Source organism: Mobula hypostoma, chromosome 4 (genome assembly GCF_963921235.1).
Source record: "Mobula hypostoma chromosome 4, sMobHyp1.1, whole genome shotgun sequence".
Lineage (NCBI taxonomy): Eukaryota > Metazoa > Chordata > Chondrichthyes > Myliobatiformes > Myliobatidae > Mobula > Mobula hypostoma.
In genome coordinates this window covers 157,652,396-157,671,858 of record NC_086100.1, presented here as the reverse complement: position 1 = coordinate 157,671,858, position 19,463 = coordinate 157,652,396, and the positions used below count along the sequence as shown (strand labels likewise).

The window sequence follows — 19,463 nt, the reverse complement described above, 5'->3', positions numbered from 1 at the left end:
ACTTTCTGAATAAGCCTACCGTGTGGAACCTTGTCAAATGCCTTACTAAAATCCATATGGATCACATCCACTGCACTACCCTCATCTATATGCCTGGTCACCTCCTCAAAGAACTCTATCAGGCTTGTTAGACACGATCTGTCCTTCACAAAGCCATGCTGACTGTCCCTGATCAGACCATGATTCTCTAAATGCCTATAGATCCTATCTCTAAGAATCTTTTCCAACAGCTTTCCCACCACAGACATAAGGCTCACTGGTCTATAATTACCCGGACTATCCCTACTACCTTTTTTGAACAAGGGAACAACATTCGCCTCCCTCCAATCCTCCGGTACCATTCTCGTGGACAACGAGGACATAAAGATCCTAGCCAGAGGCTCAGCAATCTCTTCTCTCACCTCGTGGAGCAGCCTGGGGAATATTCCGTCAGGCCCCGGGGACTTATCTGTCCTAATGTATTTTAACAACTCCAACACCTCCTCTCCCTTAATATCAGCAAGCTCCAGAACATCAACCTCACTCATATTGTCCTCACCATCATCAAGTTCCCTCTCATTGGTGAATACCGAACAGAAGTATTCATTGAGGACCTCACTCACTTCCACAGCCTCCAGGCACATCTTCCCATCTTTATCTCTAATCGGTCCTACCTTCACTCCTGTCATCCTTTTTTTCTTCACATAATTGAAGAATGCCTTGGGGTTTTCCTTTACCCTACTCGCCAAGGCCTTCTCATGCCCCCTTCTTGCTCTTCTCAGCCCCTTCTTAAGCTCCTTTCTTGCTTCCTTATATTCCTCAATAGACCCATCTGATCCTTGCTTCCTAAACCTCATGTATGCTGCCTTCTTCCTCCTGACTAGATTTTCCACTTCACTTGTCACCCATGGTTCCTTCACCCTACCATTCTTTATCTTCCTCACCGGGACAAATTTATCCCTTACATCCCGCAAGAGATCTCTAAACATCGACCACGTGTCCATAGTACATTTCCCTGCAAAAACATCAACCCAATTCACACCCGCAAGTTCTAGCCTTATAGCCTCATAATTTGCCTTCCCCAGTTAAAAATTTTCCTGTCCTCTTTGATTCTATCCTTTTCAATGATAATTATAAAGACCAGGGAGCAGTGGTCACTGTCCCCCAGATGCTCACCCACTGAGAGATCTGTGACCTGACCCGGTTCATTACCTAGTGCTAGATCTAGTATGGCATTCCCCCTGGTCGGCCTGTCCACATACTGCGACAGGAATCCATCCTGGACACACTTATCAAATTCTGCCCCATCTAAATCCTTGGAACTAATCAGGTGCCAATCAATATTAGGGAAGTTAAAGTCACCCATGATAACAACCCTGTTATTTTTGCACCTTTCCAAAATCTGCCTCCCAATCTGCTCCTCTGTATCTCTGCTGCTACCAGGGGGCCTATAGAATACCCCCAGTAGAGTAACTGCTCCCTTCCTGTTCCTGACTTCCACCCATATTGACTCAAAAGAGGATCCTGCTACATTACCCACCCTTTCTGTAGCTGTAATAATATCCCTGACCAGTAATGCCACCTCTCTTCCCCTTTTTCCGCCCTCTCTATCCCTTTTAAAGCACTGAAACCCAGGAATATTGAGAATCCATTCCTGCCCTGGTCCCAGCCAAGTCTCTGTAATGGCCACTACATCATAATTCCATGTATGTATCCAAGCTCTCAGTTCATCACCTTTGTTCCTGATGCTCCTTGCATTGAGGTACACACATTTCAGCCCTTCTATCTTACTGTCTTTACATCGTTTATTCTGCTTCTCTTTCCTCAAAGCCTCTCTGTATGTTAGATCTGGCTTTACTCCATGCACTTCTTTCACTGCTCTATCGCTCTGGGTCCCATCCCCCTCGCAAATTAGTTTAAACCTTACCGAACCATGCTAGCAAACCTACCTGCAAGGATATTGCTCCCCCTCGAGTTCAGGTGCAACCCGTCCAATCTGTACAGGTCCCACCTTCCCCGGAAGAGATCCCAATGACCCAAAAATCTAAAACCCTGCTCTCTGCACCAACTCCTCAGCCACGCATTCAACTGCCATCTCCTCCAATTCTTACCATCTCTGTCACGTAGCACTGGCAGCAATCCTGAGAACGTCACCCTTGAGGTCCTGTTCTTCAGCCTTCTGCCTAATTCCCGAAACTCACACTTCAGGACCTCATCCCTCTTCCTGCCTATGTCGTTGGTCCCAACATGTATCACGACTTCTGGTTGCTTTCCCTCACGTACCAGGATGTCGTGCACCCGGTCAGAGACCTCCCGGATCCTGGCACCCGGGAGGCAACAAACCATGCGGGTGTCCTTCTCACATCCACAAAATCTCCTGTCTGCTCCCCTATCTATAGAGTCTCCAATGACGACAGCTCTCCTCTTCTCCGTCCCACCCTTCTGCACCACAGGGTCACAGTAGCAACTGCTGTTTTGCATGTGTTAAGATTTTAGTTTTATAATTATTTACTGGACTATTCCAATTATTGATATGGACTTTGGAAATGAAATAACAGGTGAAAATTAATGCACTGAGGAGATCTACAAATAGGGCAGTGCACATGTGGAATCAGCTGCTATCAGAAGTGGTAGAAGCAAGTTCAATTGTAACATTTAAGGTAAGTTTGGGTAGGTATATGGATGGGAGGGGTATGGTGAGAAGTGGTCTGGTTGCAGTTAGATGGACCAGGCAGAGGCACAGGTCCGCATGAACTTGATGGACTGAAGGACCTGCTTTTGTGCCATAGTATTCTCTGACTCTTTAACACCAAAAAATAAGGTATTAAGAAGTTGAAAATTCTACTCATGGCACTGTGACCAATTTTTCACAAGTTCCCTCTCATTGGGACTTCTATGTGCTGATGAAGGAAACTTTCATGAACACATTTGACAAACTCTATCCCATCTAGTCCTTTTACAGTGTGGGAGTCCAGTCAATATATGGAAAGCTAAAATCAACGACTGTAACAACCTTATGTTTCTTGTAGTCTGCGATCTCTTTACAAATTTGTTCCTCTAAATTCCTAGGACTGTTGAGTGGTCTGTAATATAGCCCCATTGATGTGGTCCATTCTTATTTCTCATTTCCACCCATAATGCCTCACTAATAAGTCCTGTCCTTCCTGTAATTAAGTCTCACTAATGGCTACAACGTCATAATTCCTAGTGTTGATCCATGCCCTGAGCTCTTCCACCTTTCCTACGATACTTCTTGCATTGAAATATACGCAGCTCAGGTCACTCGTCATACCATTCTCAACTTTTTAATTCCTGACGTAGTCTGAGGTCTTACCAAAATCTGCCTCCACAACCTCTCCACTAACTGTCTGACACTCTGTTTCTCATCCTCATGCAACTCTAGTTCCCACCCCACCATACAGCATTTACAGACTTTCCCACTAGGATATTAGTCATCCTCCAGTTCAGGTGCAAACCGTCCTTTCTCTACAGGGCCCACCTTCCCTGGAAGAGAGCCCAATGATCCAAAAATGTTATTCCTATACCAAATCATTAGTTGTGTTAAACTGTACAATTGTTCTAGTTCTGGTCTCACTAACACGTGGCACAGGTAGCAATCCTGAGATCACAACCTGAAGGTCCTGCCCTTTCACTTAGCACTAACACCTTGAACTCCTTATGCAGACCCTTGTCACTCTTTCTACCCATGTCATTGGTACCTACATGGACCACGACTTCTGGCGGTTTACTCTCTCACTTAAGAATGCTGAAGACTCAATCCGAGATGTCCTGGGCCCTGGCACCCAGGAGGCAACATACTATCTGGGAATCTCGTTTTCACCCTCAGAACCTCTTGTCTGTTCCCCTAACTAATGAATCCCCTATCACCACAGTGTGCCTCTTCTCCCCACTTCCCTTCTGAGCCACAAAGGCAGACTCAGTGCCAGAAACCGAGCCGTGTGATTTTCCTTTGGTAGGTCATTCTCTTTCTCTCCATCACCCCCCCCCCCACCCTCCACCAACAGTATCCAAAGTGGCATACCTGTTGTTGAGGGGGATGGCCACAGGGGTTCTCTGCACTGGCTCGTTAACCCCTTTCCCCTGCCCGACTGTCACCCAGTTTCCTGTGTCCTGCACCTTGGGTGTAACTACCTCTCTGTATGTCCTATTTATCACCCTTTCAGCCTCCTGAATGATCTGGCATTCATCCAGCCCAACTCCAACTCCTTTAATGCGGATTGTTAGAAGTTGCAGCTGGATGCACTTTTTGCAGTTGGTCATCAGGAACGCTGGAGATCTCCCGGCCTTTCCACATGCTGCAAGATGAGCATTCCACTATCGTGCCTGTCATCCCTACTGTCCTAGCTGAGCAGATATAAAGAAGGGAGGGAAAAAAAAACTTAACCATAAGGCAAAGGAGCAGAAGTCGGCCATTCGTCCCATCAAGTCTGCTCCGCCATTTTATCATGAGCTGATCCATTCTCCCATTTAGTCCCACCCCCCACCTTCTCACCATAACCTTTGATGCCCTGGCTACTCAGATACCTATCAATCTCTGCCTTAAGTACACCCAATGACTTGGCCTCCACTGCTGCCCGTGGCAACAAATTCCATAGATTCACCACCCTCTGACTAAAACAATTTCTTCGCATTTCTGTTCTGAATGGACGCCCTTCAATCCTTAAGTCATGCCCTCTCGTACTAGACTCCCCCATCATGGGAAACAACTTTGCCACATTCACTCTGTCCATGCCTTTCAACATTCGAAATGTTTCTATGAGGTCTCCCCTCATTCTTCTAAACTCCAAGGAATACAGTCCAAGAGCGGACAAACGTTCCTCATATGTTAACCCTCTCATTCCCGGAATCATTCTAGTGAATCATCTCTGTACCCTCTCCAACGTCAGCACATCCTTTCTTAAATAAGGAGACCAAAACTGCCCACAGTACTCCAAGTGAGGTCTCACCAGCGCCTTATAGAGCCTCAACATCACATCCCTGCTCCTATACTCTATTCCTCTAGAAATGAATGCCAACATTGCATTCGCCTTCTTCACTACCGACTCAACCTGGAGGTTAACTTTAAGGGAATCCCGTTGGAGGTGGCGGAAGTTACGGAGAATAATATGTTGGACCCGGAGGCTGGTGGGGTGGTAGGTGAGGACCAGGGGAACCTATTCCTAGTGGGGTGGTGGGAGGATGGAATGAGAGCAGATGTACGTGAAATGGGGGAGATGCGTTTAAGAGCAGAGTTGATAGTGGAGGAAGGGAAGCCCCTTTCTTTAAAAAATGAAGACATCTCCCTCGTCCCTGTACAAGGACTGCCAAGTCCCGTTGCATCTCAGAACTTTGAATTCTTTCCCCATTTAAATAATAGTCTGCCCGCTTATTTCTTCTGCCAAAGTGCATAACCATACACTTTCCAACATTGTATTTCATTTGCCACTTCTTTGCCCATTCTTCCAATCTATCCAAGCCTCTCTGCAGACTCTCTGTTTCCTCAGCACTACCGGCCCCTCCACCTATCTTCGTATCGTCAGCAAACTTAACCACAAAGCCATCTATTCCATAATCCAAGTCGTTGATGTACAATGTAAAAAGAAGCGGCCCCAACACTGATCCCTGCGGAACACCACTGGTAACCGGCAGCCAACCAGAGTAGGGTCCCTTTATTCCCACTCTCTGTTTCCTGCCAATCAGCCAACGCTCTATCCATTTATGTAACTTTCCCGTAATTCCATGGGCTCTTATCTTGTTAAGTAGCCTCATGTGTGGCACCTTGTTAAAGGCCTTCTGAAAAAGCTCTAACCTAGAGCTTTTCTTTGCTTTCTCTGACTGAGGCCTTGAAGAGCTAAAGCGTCAATATCACCACCCTGACTCTGTCCACTCGATCAATGTCCACTGTGATGATAGCTGCTGCGTTTGCCCTTTCTTCCCTTTTATTTGCTCTTGCTAATCAATCTCAAATGCAGATTGGTTGCAGGTCAAAGGTCTATTACCCTGCTGCGACCCGCTGCTCCCATTTTCTACTTAGGCAGTGGATCTGAGTGAGATCCCCTCCTCTCAAACTTCCGATGTCTAGATCGTTTGCTGATCAAAGCTCTATGATCTGTTGGTAATGTTGGTTCTGTTTATGCCTTTAAGGCTGGTTAATACACTTCCACGTCTGACTAAGTGCTGGGACTAGTGAGAATTTCGATAAAGATAATGCAGCATTAAATTAAGGAGGCTAACTTTTGTTTCTCATTTTTCTCAACCAGAGCTAATAAATCCGGCAATATTTTGGGAGCTTTCAAAAGCATCAGTAGAAACACGTGTAACAATACTTTAATGCTCTAAAAACCAGCATGAATGAATTTCTAGAATTTCTTATAAAGTTTAACTTTAAAACAAATTACAAGGCAGTAAACACTTCCACCCCCCCCCCACCCCCACCATACCATTGGACAGAATAATGAGGTTTGAGAAGTGTCACAGGCGACACTTCACCTGTGAATCGGCTGGGGTGATATACTGCGTCTGGTGCTCCTGATGCGGCCTTCTATATATTGGCGAGACCCGATGCAGTACACCTATGCTCTGTCTGCCAGAGAAAGCAGGATCTCGCAGTGACCACACATTTTAATTCCACGTCCATTCCCATTCTGGTATGTCTATCCACGGCCTCCTCTACTGTCAAGATGAAGCCACACTCAGGTTGGAGGAACAACAACTTATATTCCATCTGGGTTCTCCAACCTGATGGCATGAACATTGACTTCTCTAAGTTCCGTCAATGCCCCACCTCCCCTTTGTACCCCATCCCTTATTTGTTTGCTTGTTTGTTTGTTTATTTATTTATTTATCTTCTCCTCTCCCCCCCCCCCACCTTTTCCCTCTCTTTTTTCTCCCTCTGTCCCTCTCACTATAACTCCTTGCCCATCCTCTGGGCTTTCCCACCCCTCCCCCTTTCTTTCTCCCTAGGCCTCCCGTCCCAAGATCCTCTCCCTTCTTCAGCCTCGTATCCCTTTTGCCAATCAACATTCCAGCTCTTAGCTCCATCCCTCCCCCTCCTGTCTTCTCCTATCATTTCGCATCTCCCCCTCTCCCTCCCCCTCCCACTTTCAAATCTCTTACTAGCTCTTCTTTCAGTTAGTCCTGATGAAGCGTCTCGGCCCGAAACGTCAACTGTACCTCTTCCTATAGATGCTGCCTGGCCTGCTGCATTCACCAGCATTTTTTGTGTGTTGCTTGAATTTCCAGCATCTGCAGATTTCCTCATGTTGTGCGGTTTGATGCTGTTTTCTTCAGTACAGAGTAATTAAATTGGAAAGGTACTAACTTCACCTGAGCCCATATATTACTTGATAGTAGGATAGGTTAAAATGTTTCTCATTTAGTCAAGTAGTGCAGATGGCAAGTCTGTGCAGATTTTAATATACTTTTACAGGTGTATTTTTAAGTTTTTCTCTTAAGTTCTTCGTTTAATCTTTTTTAGAGATGTACTAAGAAGAAGCTTTAGTCTTCACTACCTGTGCAATAGTTGATAAAAACTAATTAAGAATGAACATGGAAACGGGAGTTGGAGGGACCAATTGCCCTTTGAGTATGCTCCTGTATTCATCACAACCACAGCTGATCTTCTACCTCAATGACATTTTCCTTCACTATCCCCAACAAACTTGGTTCCTTTAATATCCTGAAATCTTTCAGTTACTATTTTGAATAAACTCGCTGATCATCCACAGTTCTCTAGACTAGAGAACTTCAAAAGTTTATTATCCGCTGTGTTAAGAAACTTGACCTCATTTTGGACATGCCATTATTCTGAGACTGTGACCCTTGGTTTCACACTTCTCAGCCAGAGGGAATATCATCTTCGTGCCCAGCCTGTTGAGCCCAAGATTTTGTATATTTCAACGAATTCCCCAATCATTCCTCTAAACTCAAGGGGATGGAGACTCAGTCTTGGTTTCCTCACTGGTAAATATGCTATTCCTGGAACCAGTTTAGTGATCCTCTGCACTCACAATAGCGTCTACAGCATATTCCTTTCTTTCAGTTAAGGAGACCAAAACTGCAGCAAGGTATTTTTACTGCTACTTTCAAATTCTCTCATAATAAAGACCAACATACCAATTGCCTTCCTAATCACACGCTATACCTGTATGTTGTTTTCAGTGACTTCAAAATGAGAGTTAGTTTTATTACCACTGACATATATAATGTTGTGAAATTTGTTGTTTTGTGGCAGCAGTACAGTGCAATCATTTTTTAGATACTGTAAGTTACAATAAGAAATATAAAAGTCTAAACAAGTAGTGTACAAAGAGAGCAAACAGGCTGGGCACGAAGACGATATATCCTCTGGCTGAGAAGTGTGAAACCAAGGGTCAGGTGTGTTGGTATTCATGGACTGCAAAAAATCTGATCATGGACGGGAAGAAATTATTCCTAAAATGTTAAGTATGTGTCTTCATGCTCCTGTACCTCCTCCCTGATAGTAGTAATGGGAATAGGGCATGTCACAGATAGTGAGGGTTCTTCATGATGGATGCTGCCCTCCTGAGGCATTGCCTTTTGAAGATGTCCACTATGGTGGGGAGGCTAAATCCATGATAGAGCTGACTGAGTTTACAACCCTTTGCTGCTTTTTCAAATTCTACGCATTGGTGTCTCCATGCCAGACAGTAATGCTCTCCATGTACATCTGTAGAAATTTGCTAGAGTCTTTCATTTCTGTCCGATAACCAGTTCTCAGTCATGGTCAAAATATGCTGCACAGCTCTGTGAACTCTAACCCTGTTCACAGGATTGTGTGCATGTGCAGAGCTTATAATATTTTAGTGGGTAAAGCCAAAAAAAAAACCTTCAGATAGAGAAGGTAAAATACAGTGGTTTTTTTTCTCTGTGTAGTTAGAGTGGTTCAGGATCTAACAAGTGTTGCTTTTTCTTTCCACAGATTCACCACGTCGGTCGTGGTGGTACTCGTGGTATCTGTGGATCTGCTGGCTTCTCAGTGCAGTTGGAATTATGTGCATCCTAATAGCCCATGAACATTACAGTGTGGATGTTTTAGTGGCCTATTACATTACAACAAGGCTGTTCTGGTGGTACCATACAATGGCCAATATTCCGGTAAGTTTCTGGTGGATCATGGAAGCACACTTTGAAGACTATACTCAAACAACATGCTTTCAAGAAAAACAAGAAAGAAGCATGAGATCTCTTTTCTTCCCATTCCAATCAACCGTACCTTCCTCATTCTCTATCATACTTTATATTCCCTTGCAGACTGATATTTTTTCCAGGAAACATCAGCCTTATTTTCCTCACATAAATCTCCTGAAAATGCTATCAACAGTAGCATTACAGCAAACTTCAGCTCATGTGATTGTCCACATCACTGATCTGAAAAATGACATTCTCATTTACCCACAGAAAAAAACAGATTTTACAACAAAAACAAAAGTAATTTTGTTTTACAGAAGATTTTTTCAGTGACACTTGCAATTGAGTATCTTAATCTTTATAAGATTTTCATATACAGCAATAGAGTGAACAAAATCACCATTTTAAAGCCATTGAAAGGTCGTAATATATCTTCCAGGCCATTGTGCTTTTAAAATTAGTCTTGAATCTTAGCTTAAGGAGAGTTTATATTGCTAAATATACACTTTGTTTTAAAATATTTTTTCCACATTCTAACCAGCTGTGTGCTTCAATGTGATTGTACCTCCTAAAACAAGTTATTTATCTTTATTTCTCAACAGACCTTGAAAACCCCATCACAGTCCAATCAATTTTCCCATGTCTGGTGGTTCCAGGTTTTCCTCTTCCTTGAGAAGAATGTGCACACTTCAGTTCCTTGCTCCTATGTGTGGCCTCTCTCGTGGCCTCCAGGCTGCCTGAGGTTGCCGTGTTGGAGATATTCGAGGGTTCAGAAATTGTGAAGAGCTCATATGGACTGAGTATTGTTTCAACCCTGCACGCATCAGAAGAAAATAAAGATTATCTTTGTAGTTTACACTCAGTTCCATCTAATTAATTAAATATTTTTCCCTACAATCTGAATATAAGCTTAAGATATCTAAGGTAAGTGGGGAACTGATGTTTTGCTAGTCCTTTTGGCCTGTCTAATATACATTTAGCTTCAGCCTTAATGTCCACAAGGCTGGAATTTAAGTAATTACTTGAATCATTCCTGATGTGTTACTCACATATATATGAATCAGAAGGTAGGATCTAGAACTACGTCTTGTCTGTGACCTAGGAAACAAAGAGATGCACTCAGATTTACTGCAAATGTAGTCCTACCATAGTAGATCATGGTACTTGAAAGAAGGTAGGAGTACTAGCTATCCTACTGATTATATTTTAACAAATCTATGCAACAGATTATTTTGCACATTGTTTGAGACAAAACTGTGAACTTTGAAACACCAGCATACCTGTTCCATCTCTACAAAAATTAGGATTCCATCATAGCTGATTTGTAGCTTCAATGCTTGTAGCACATGCCAAAAAATTTGACCAAAAATAACAATGAGGTGACTCCTTCTGGGAGATCTTTCTCATTTCATTCTGAAAATGTAACACCTTGCAGCAAGGAAAATGAAGTCTGTGGGCTCCTCCCTGCAGAAGGATTTGCATGTAAATTGCACCACAGAAGTTTTCAGTTCAGAGGAAGGAAACATAATTGACTTTACTACCATTGAGTGAGGAAAAGGTGATGTCAGCTAGCAGGCTCCTGATGCTATTTGAGGACTGATTCTAGAAGTGTACACTGGCAAATACTGAACAGGCTTGTGATATGTTTGCCAGTCCATTTGCTTTCAAATGCTACTAGTCAGATTTATAGATGAAGTAAGCATTGGGCTGTGCTGCTTCAGGCCTACCTGTTGACTGCTATCTTAATATGGAATCAATGCTTTCATTTGGGAGATGAAACAGAGGGAAATGTTGGGTGTGAAGGAGAGTTCTTAGTCCAATGGAAGTTAATTCAATCTGCAGTGATTTTTTAAGTCAATCACCATGCTGCTGAAGGGGAAGTTCAGAAGTAATCCTTAAGTTAATATTCAACATTTAAATCCTGATAGTAGTTGTATTTTTTATTTTTGGAGTTTATTATCTAGTGACCAGGATATTTTGGGAAATATTTTGATGTTTGTCTTGAATATTTGTAGTTCTTCTTTTATGAGCTAAGTTCCATTCACTAAACTTTTGATTTGCTACAACTTGTTTTAACCCAAAACACCTCGCAGAGCCAAAGTAAAATGTGTGTATATTATTTACATTTTTAGCAACAGGGAACAAACACTTTGGATCCATTACAAAAAATCAGTATTGTAAATATATTTAATCTGCATAGAATCATTTTACTGAATCAATTCATTATCATATTATCAAAATATTCATCCGCATGGCCTTTTTTTAAAGTATAGTTCATCCATGCCAAATCTTACTGGTGCCAAATCTGTCAGATGTGCTTACAAAGGGAATCCTTGGTTCAGTACCCCTTTTCCAAGATGTTTGAGGTTGGAAGATTTTCAGATTTTGGAATATATAATGAGGTAGCTTGGGACCACCATCATTTCTGTCTCTGAGTTTATGTGCTAGTGTTAAGCAGTCTTCTTCTTACACTTGTTCATCATACACACAGTTGCAGCCATTCAGTGTGTTAGGTTTTCATCAGCAATTACTTTGGCAAACTCATCAATGAATTTTTCTGCTACATAATCAGTAGTTGCTTTATCACCACAATTCTTTAAATATTTAATGTCTTGCCTTTTCTTAAATTTCTTCAACCAGCCTACTGAATATTCACAATTACCTTCATTTTTCAGTTTGCCTTGATAGATCTTTACTTGTTTTATGATCAGCATCCAACTAAGCAGCATATGCTCACTTTGTAGCTAATGAATCCACTCCTTCAATATATAATTGAGATCTTAATTTTTTGCTTTATGCAGTGTTTTTCTGTTTTTCACTAATTTCTGTTCTTTGCATATGTGAAATCACTTCTCAGAACTGTCTGTGATGTGCAGAGACCTGTACATCACCTCACAACTTTCGCTGTGCTTTGTGGAATTTGCCATTTGTGACGTGATGCCAGCGCTCAAAAAAGTTTGGACTTTGGAATTTTGGATAAGGGGTACTCAACCTGTACAATGTAAAATAAACCTTGTTGACCTCTGAGTCAGAAGCAACCATTTTTGTATGTGAAGGTAGTGGAAGGGTTGGTCCTCAATGGAGAGGGGGCAATTGTTTCATGGGCGTGCCCAATCACTCAAGTGAAGGACATGAGGGAACTTCTCCCAAAGTTACAGACACACAGTGGCATTCAGTTGGGATGACAAACTCCAGGAACTGATAAAACAACATTGTGTTTATCCTTATTGCTGCACTTCCCGTGGGAGAATCTTATAGTGATCTTCTCTCAAACGCACACATCCATTCTTCTTAGCCCATCAGTCCTTCTGGGACATCAGCCACTGATAGCAGCTTGTCAGAGTCCTCTGCGTTGGACCAGTCTTTCAAACTGCCCTCAGATGTAGACAATCTTCGAAGATCCTTTCTCTCCCAATGATGAGATGTTTAGAGTTTCTGTCAGCGTTTCTGTACCACTGTGTTTTTATAGGATGGGGTTGCTAGCCCCATGCCCAAAGCTCTTCCTTACACTGTCCATGCCAGAATTATGCATCCATGGAGATTTTTTTAAAAAGCTGCTAGAGGAACTCAATAACTCAGACGGCATCAGTTAAATGCTTAAGGTCAAGACCCATCAGAGTCCTGTGTAGATGAAGGGTTTTGACTCAAAGCATCAACTGTCTGTTTCCCTCCACAGATGTTATTAATCCACTGAGTTCATCCAGCAGCTTGGTATTGCTTTTTCCAGGTTCCAGCATCTGCTGTCTCTTGTATACCTATTTGCCCCAGTTAATCTGCTGGAAATATGCTTACTGGCACATCTCAGTTAATCTTTATTCAACTGATTGGAAGTGACCATTACAAAATAGTTTGTAGCATTTCATCCTGCTGCAGTGATAAGGAAAGAACTGTATTGAGTCACTAAATTACCACACCCACCCACCAGCTTAAACTCTATGCCATCATGAAAAAAGGAAAACTTAACATTACAGACCTTAGCATTCCTTTTAAACAAGGAAAAATTAAAGAGATACACTTCCTATTTTAAGGAATGCAAATAATCTGGGTGCCCTTGAGACTTGATTTGAAACTTCTTAAAGATTACACTTTCTATCACTACACCCAAATGTTGTCCAGACACCTTTGCAAATCTAAATTCAAATTTTATAAATAATTGAAGAAATCCGCAAAGTTTTACTTGTGGATACAATCATTAGTATTTTTGTTATTCAAATATGCTGCTTTTGTATTTGAGTAATCTTTTAAAATAAGCTCATGCCTTGTATTTTAGCCCTAATTTGTGTATATATAAATAGTAAAAAAGATGTATTTCTATGGATATGTGACACATACTGTTGCAATGATTGCATTTAATTAGAGTTAAATATTTGATTATTAAAAATGTATTTTTCCTGTTAATTGTTACTTATGGCCTAGTTATTTGAACATATTTTTTGTCATTCCATGTTTCTTCCCTCCTTCGTTAACAGGAGAAAAATCACTGGTCACTTTCCAGTACTTCATCTATGTGACCTGGCCTTGTGTGTTAGTTCAGTAAAAAATTGGTTAGCTGTTTTCTTTTTGATGTTTCAAAGATGTATCTACTACAGTCACTGCAGAAGTATTCATTTACGCCCTAATGTGGCAAAGTTGTGGAATGCTAGGAGTGAAATCAAATCAAGTCACTTTATTATCATTTAACTATATAGATGTATATAATGTATTTAACCATATGGAGTTTATAGAAACGAGACAACATTTCTCTGAACCAGGGTGTGCAGCACGTAACACACATAACACATGATAGCTTATGAAATAAGGATAAAATCTACAGATGAATCACACATAAATAACAAACTAAAGTTCATTAATATTAAGTATTGTAAGGTATGGAACAGATTAACCAGTGACACTTTGAATATATTGGGGCAGGAAGTTCAGAAGCCTAGTGGCCTGGGGGAAGAAACTGTTTCTCATCCTGACCGTTCTTGTTTTTATGCATCATAGTCTCCTGCCTGATGATAGAAAGTCAAAGAGGATGTTGGATGGATGGGTGGGGCCCTTAATAATACTAAGGGCCCTGCGTATGCAGCGCTCCTGATAAATGTCCCTAGTGGACAATTGGGAGATGCCTATGATCCTCTCAGCTGTTCTCAGTCCTTTTATAGGGACTTCAGGTCTGATGCTCGACTGCTCCCATACCAGATGGAGATGCAACTTGTCTGAATACGCTCAATGGTGCTCCTTTTAAATGCAGTTAAGATGGGGGGGTAGGGTGGGAGTCCTGCTTCCCTCAACTCATAGGAAGTGGAGGTGCTACTGTGCTGCCTCCTTCAAAGAGGTGATATTGAGGAACTCAGTGATGCGAACTCCCAGGAACTTGGTGCAGTTAAGTCTCTCTACGAATGAGCCATGTATTCACAGAGGGGGATGGTTTTTCTGCACTTTCCTGAAGTCCACAATGATTTCCTTTGTCGTCTTCACATTCAGGCTTAGTTGGTTCCTCTCACACCAATCCACCAGCTGCTCCACTTCCTCTCTGTACTCCATTCCGTCATCGTTCTTGATACGGCTGTTGTGCCATCTGCAAACTTGATGACATGGTTTGAGCTGGATCCTGCGACACAGACGTGTGACGGTAATGTGACGGCCTTGGGAAGCACCTGTGCACAGCAAAATGGGCTGAGAGACATTGCTGCCCACACTGACTGTCCTTGGCCTTACTGTCAAGAAGCTCAGTATCCAATTGCAGAGGGAGGTGTTGAGACCCTGTGAGGACAGTTATCCCACCAGTTTTTGGGGTATAAAGGCGCTGAATGCTGAAATGAAGTCTACCATCAGCAGTGTGGCATATGAGACCCCATTTTCTAGGTAGGACAGGACAGAGTGGACAGCAGAGGCTACGGCATTGTCAGTGGATCAATTTGAGTAATAAGCAAGCCCAATGCAGCCAGGAGAAAGGCTTTAATTTGCTCCATGACCAGCTGCTCAAAGCATTTCAGAATGGTTGATGTTAATGCCACCGGACAACAGTCATTTAGGCAGGTTACTGTGACCACCTTTGGCACTGGAATGATGGTTGCCACCTTGAAAACTGAGGGGCAATGGATTGTTTCAGAGAGGTGTTGAATAGATTTATCAGCACCTCTGTCAGCTGGGTAGTGCAGTCTTTCAGAACCTGACCGGGTATATTATCAGGCCCCACAGCTTTGTGTGGGTTTACGCTGGCCAGGGTCGTCTTCACCTCAGCTTCAGCCAGACGGAGTGTCTGCTCCCTTGGGACTCAGAAACCCAGGAGTGCTAACACCATTAGTTATAATTAATGGTGGGAGGAGAAGATGGCGGTGCGACACAGCGCACACGGCTTCTCCGGTAATGAATATCTGTAATCTGTCAAGTAGGATGTCGTGCACAATTCTGATTTAATGGAGGCAGACGTGAGAGCACAGGAACATCTGGTGAAACTTCTGAAATGCCTGTTTCGCTGCCGCCGCTACTGTGTGAACCGAAATCTGAGAGGGGAAGACCCCGAATCCTCAGCTTTGCCTGTTGCTTGGTGGCCGGGGTCGATGCGCTTGGCAGAGATGGTGCTCGGTGCTCAGTGTCGGAGGGCTGGTTGGAGGCTCGAAGTTTTCGGACGGACTGTGGTTGGGTGCTTCCAGGATGCTGCATCGGCAAGTTTGCGGCGCTGGAACCTCATGGCAGGGAGAGTTTCTCCCTTCTACCGTCTGCGTGAGATGATGGGCTATCGGGACTTTGAGACTTTTTTTTACCGTGCCCATGGTCTGCTCTTAACAAATTACGGTATTGTTTTGCACTGTTGTAACTATATGTTATAATTATGTGGTTTTTGTCAGTTTTTTAGTCTTGGTCTGTCTTGTGTTTCTGCGATATCATACCGGAGGAATATTGTATCATTTTTTAATGCATGCATTACTAAATGACAATAAACAAGGACTGAGTGTCCTCATAATCTAATTCCAAGCAGATATGCATCAAACCTGAAATTAACCTGCATGATTTAAGTGTGGGATTGTTATCATCAGTAGATGATACATTTAATAGCATTTATCTTTGTGATTTTTTGGATTTCCTTGATGATTTGTACATGCAAATCCATCAAGATCTTTGAATTTGCAATGCATTTATGAAAGGTAAAGATTTTTGTTTACCACAGTTGGACAATGGTGCAAAAGGTAGAGTTACTGCCTCACAGTACCAGAGACCTAGATTCAATCCTGATTTATGGTGCAGTCTGTGTGGAGTTTGCATATTCTCCCTGGGATTGCATTGGTTTCTTCCTGGTCCTTCTGGTTTCCAAAGATGTAGGTTGGTAGCTTATTTAGCCCCCGTAATTTACCCTAAACATGGGAATCAGTTATAAAATCTGGGGTGAATGGTTAAAAATGAGGAGAAAATAAAAATAACATTAAAGAAGGTTTAGTGTAAATGGGTAATTGATGGTTAGAATGGACTCAGTCCAAATGGCCTGTGACTGCGCCGTATCACTCCACCGAATGTACTATATATTCTTGCACTTAAATGTCATTGGATTTAATTGCCACATAATTACGAATCATTTGGAAACACCAAGACTGAGAATATAATACAGTGGATTCTGGTTAATTGGGACACATTGGGACCAGTACAATTTCGCCCAATTAAGCAACTGTCCCAATTAGGCAAAGTTTCTTGTAAATAGTTTAAAAAATATATAAAAAAGACAAACAACTGTTAAACTGAATAACAACTTAAGTATTTAAGTGAAATACAGAATAAATTAGTACACTTCTTAAACTACTGCAGTGCTGCAAAATATGTATTAATTCCTAATAGTTATCGACAGAAGAATTTATTCATTGTTAGCGGACGTGTTCTTTTGACTGAGTATAAACGAACAAAATCAATGCAGATAGTCAATTGCCTTCAAACAATTCTTTTGACAATGACATCCTTAAAATCTTCATTTTAATTGTAACATTAAAGATGATTGTCAACACATTTAAATTGTTTGTCGTCCTTAACTTGCTGAAGTAGTGAAATTGATTCATTTTCACTTCCGGCCACTTCTGTCATCTCCAAGCCTGAAACGATGGCCCAATTAATCAGAATCCACAGTATGTAAAAAAGGCAGTGCATAGAGTTAATCGGTTAATATTGACAGATTACCACAGAGAACTAAACAATAAAAGACATTTCCCTTGAGCTTAATGTGAGGAAGTAATCATCAATAAATAAAGAACTGATTCATATCTTGTTCAGAATCAGAATCGGGTTTATTATCACTGACATATAGTGTGAAATTTGTTGTTGAGCAGCAGTAGTATGGTGCAAAACATAAAATTACCTTAAGTTTCGAGCATAGTGCAAACCATTTGTCTTGGTAATATAATGCTTAACATCACTTAATAAAAAGTGATCATGCAGTTGTAATTTATAAATCCCATTTTCACCTAACATAAGGAAAATAATACAAGTAGTATTCAAGTATTTAGAAACATAGAAAACATAGAAAATAGGTGCAGGAGTAGGCTATTCGGCCCTTCGAGCCTGCACCACCAATCAGTATGATCATGGCTGATCATCCAACTCAGAACCCTGTACCTTCTTTCTCTCCATACCACCTGACCCCTTTAGCCACAAGGGCCATATCTAACTCCCTCTTAAATATAGCCAATGAACTGGCCTCAACTGTTTCCTGTGGCAGAGAATTCCACAGATTCACCACACTCTGTGTGAAGTTTTTCCTCATCTCAGTCCTAAAAGGCTTCCCCTTTATCCTTAAACTGTGACCCCTCGTTCTGGACTTCCCCAACATCGGGAACAATCTTCCTGCATCTAGCCTGTCCAATCTCTTTAGAATTTTATACGTTTCAATAAGATCCCCCCTCAATTTTCTAAATTCCAGTGAGTATAAGCCTAGTTGATCCAGTCTTTCTTCATATGAAAGTCCTGCCATCCCAGGAATCAATCTGGTGAACCTTCTTTGTATTCCCTCTATGGCAAGAATGTCTTTCCTCAGATTAGGGGACCGAAACTGCACACAATACTCCAGGTGTGGTCTCACCAAGGCCTTGTACAACTGCAGTAGAACCTCCCTGTTCCTGTACTCGAATCCTTTAAGACACCTTTAAGTATTTAACCTTAATGTTTTGAATATCGTTATCTTGTTACATTGCTAAATTTAGTGGTTTGTATACAGCAAGTTCTCAAACACAGCAATGAGAATGATTCAGCCAACACCGTTGCATTTCAAATAGTAGAATTGTACGCTCAGCAGCCACTTCATTAGGTATAGTCATAGTCATACTTCATTAATCCCGGGGGAAATTGGTTTTCCCCCGGGATTAATACACCTGATTATTAATGCAAGTATCTAATCATCCAATCATGTGGCAGCAGTTAAATGCATAAAAGCATGCAGACATGGTCAAGAGGCTCAAGGCTCAATTGTTGTTCAGAACAAACAACAGCATGGGGAAGGAGTGTAATCTAAGTGACTTTGACCATGGAAAGATTATTGGTGTCAGATTGAGTATCTCAGAAATTGCTGATCTCCTGGGATTTTTATGCACAACTGTTTCTTGAGTTTACAGAGAATGGTGTGAAAAACGAAACATCCAGTGACCAGCAGTTCTGTGGGCAAAAAGTTCCTTGTTAATGAGAGAGGTCAGAGGAGAATGGCCAAACTGGTTCAAGCTGACAGGAAGGCAGCGGTAACTCAAGTAACCCTACATTACAACAGTGGAGTGCAGAAGAGTACCTCTGAACATACAACACATCAAACCTTAAAGTGGATGGGCTAGAGCAGCAGAAGACCACAAACATACATTCAATGGCTACTTTATTAGGTAAAAGGGGTACCTAATAAAGTGGCCACTGAGTGTATTAAAAAAAACTCAAAGGGACAGACAGGGCCACATTTTAATATCTCACCTGAAAGATAAACAGTCCCCCAGTGTTGCATTACATCTCCAGTTTAAAGTATTTATTAACTTAAAATGTTCTTTCTCCCCTCTGCCTGCAGTAGATCAGTCAATCATCTCCCTAATTGCTACCCTCATTGGTTAAAAGCAAGCATTCGCGATGCAGGTCGCATGAATGTAGCACACAATTGCTCTATTTCTCTTTTTCCTAGAGAGCGAGTACAGTATTTACCCCCCAACTGCACTTCCACAGTAGCTCGCTTGTAGTCAACATTGATGCCTATTCTCTGATCTTGTATATAAGACTGTTAACGTAACTGTCAACAGTCTGTTAGCATAAGTCTATTCACATAAAGTTAGGTAAGTCTTTCCCCTACTGCTGTTGCTGCTGAGTAACAGACATCCCACCCTGCAAAAACTCATTTCAGG

At 41.9% G+C, this 19,463-nt stretch overlaps 1 protein-coding gene across 2 annotated transcripts in view; it reads left to right on the top strand.

Moving 5' to 3' along the window:
* Window positions 1-13,515, top strand: part of sgms2a (sphingomyelin synthase 2a) — a 93,794-nt gene extending 80,279 nt beyond the window's left edge. For both annotated transcript variants that reach the window (XM_063046807.1, XM_063046808.1), the window contains 2 exons: window positions 8,921-9,096; window positions 9,732-13,515. In XM_063046807.1, coding sequence (XP_062902877.1) covers window positions 8,921-9,096; window positions 9,732-9,911 — 356 coding nt within the window. In that variant the 3' untranslated portion in view covers window positions 9,912-13,515. The remainder of the gene's footprint in view (window positions 1-8,920; window positions 9,097-9,731) is intronic.
* The last annotated feature ends 5,948 nt before the right edge of the window (window positions 13,516-19,463 follow it).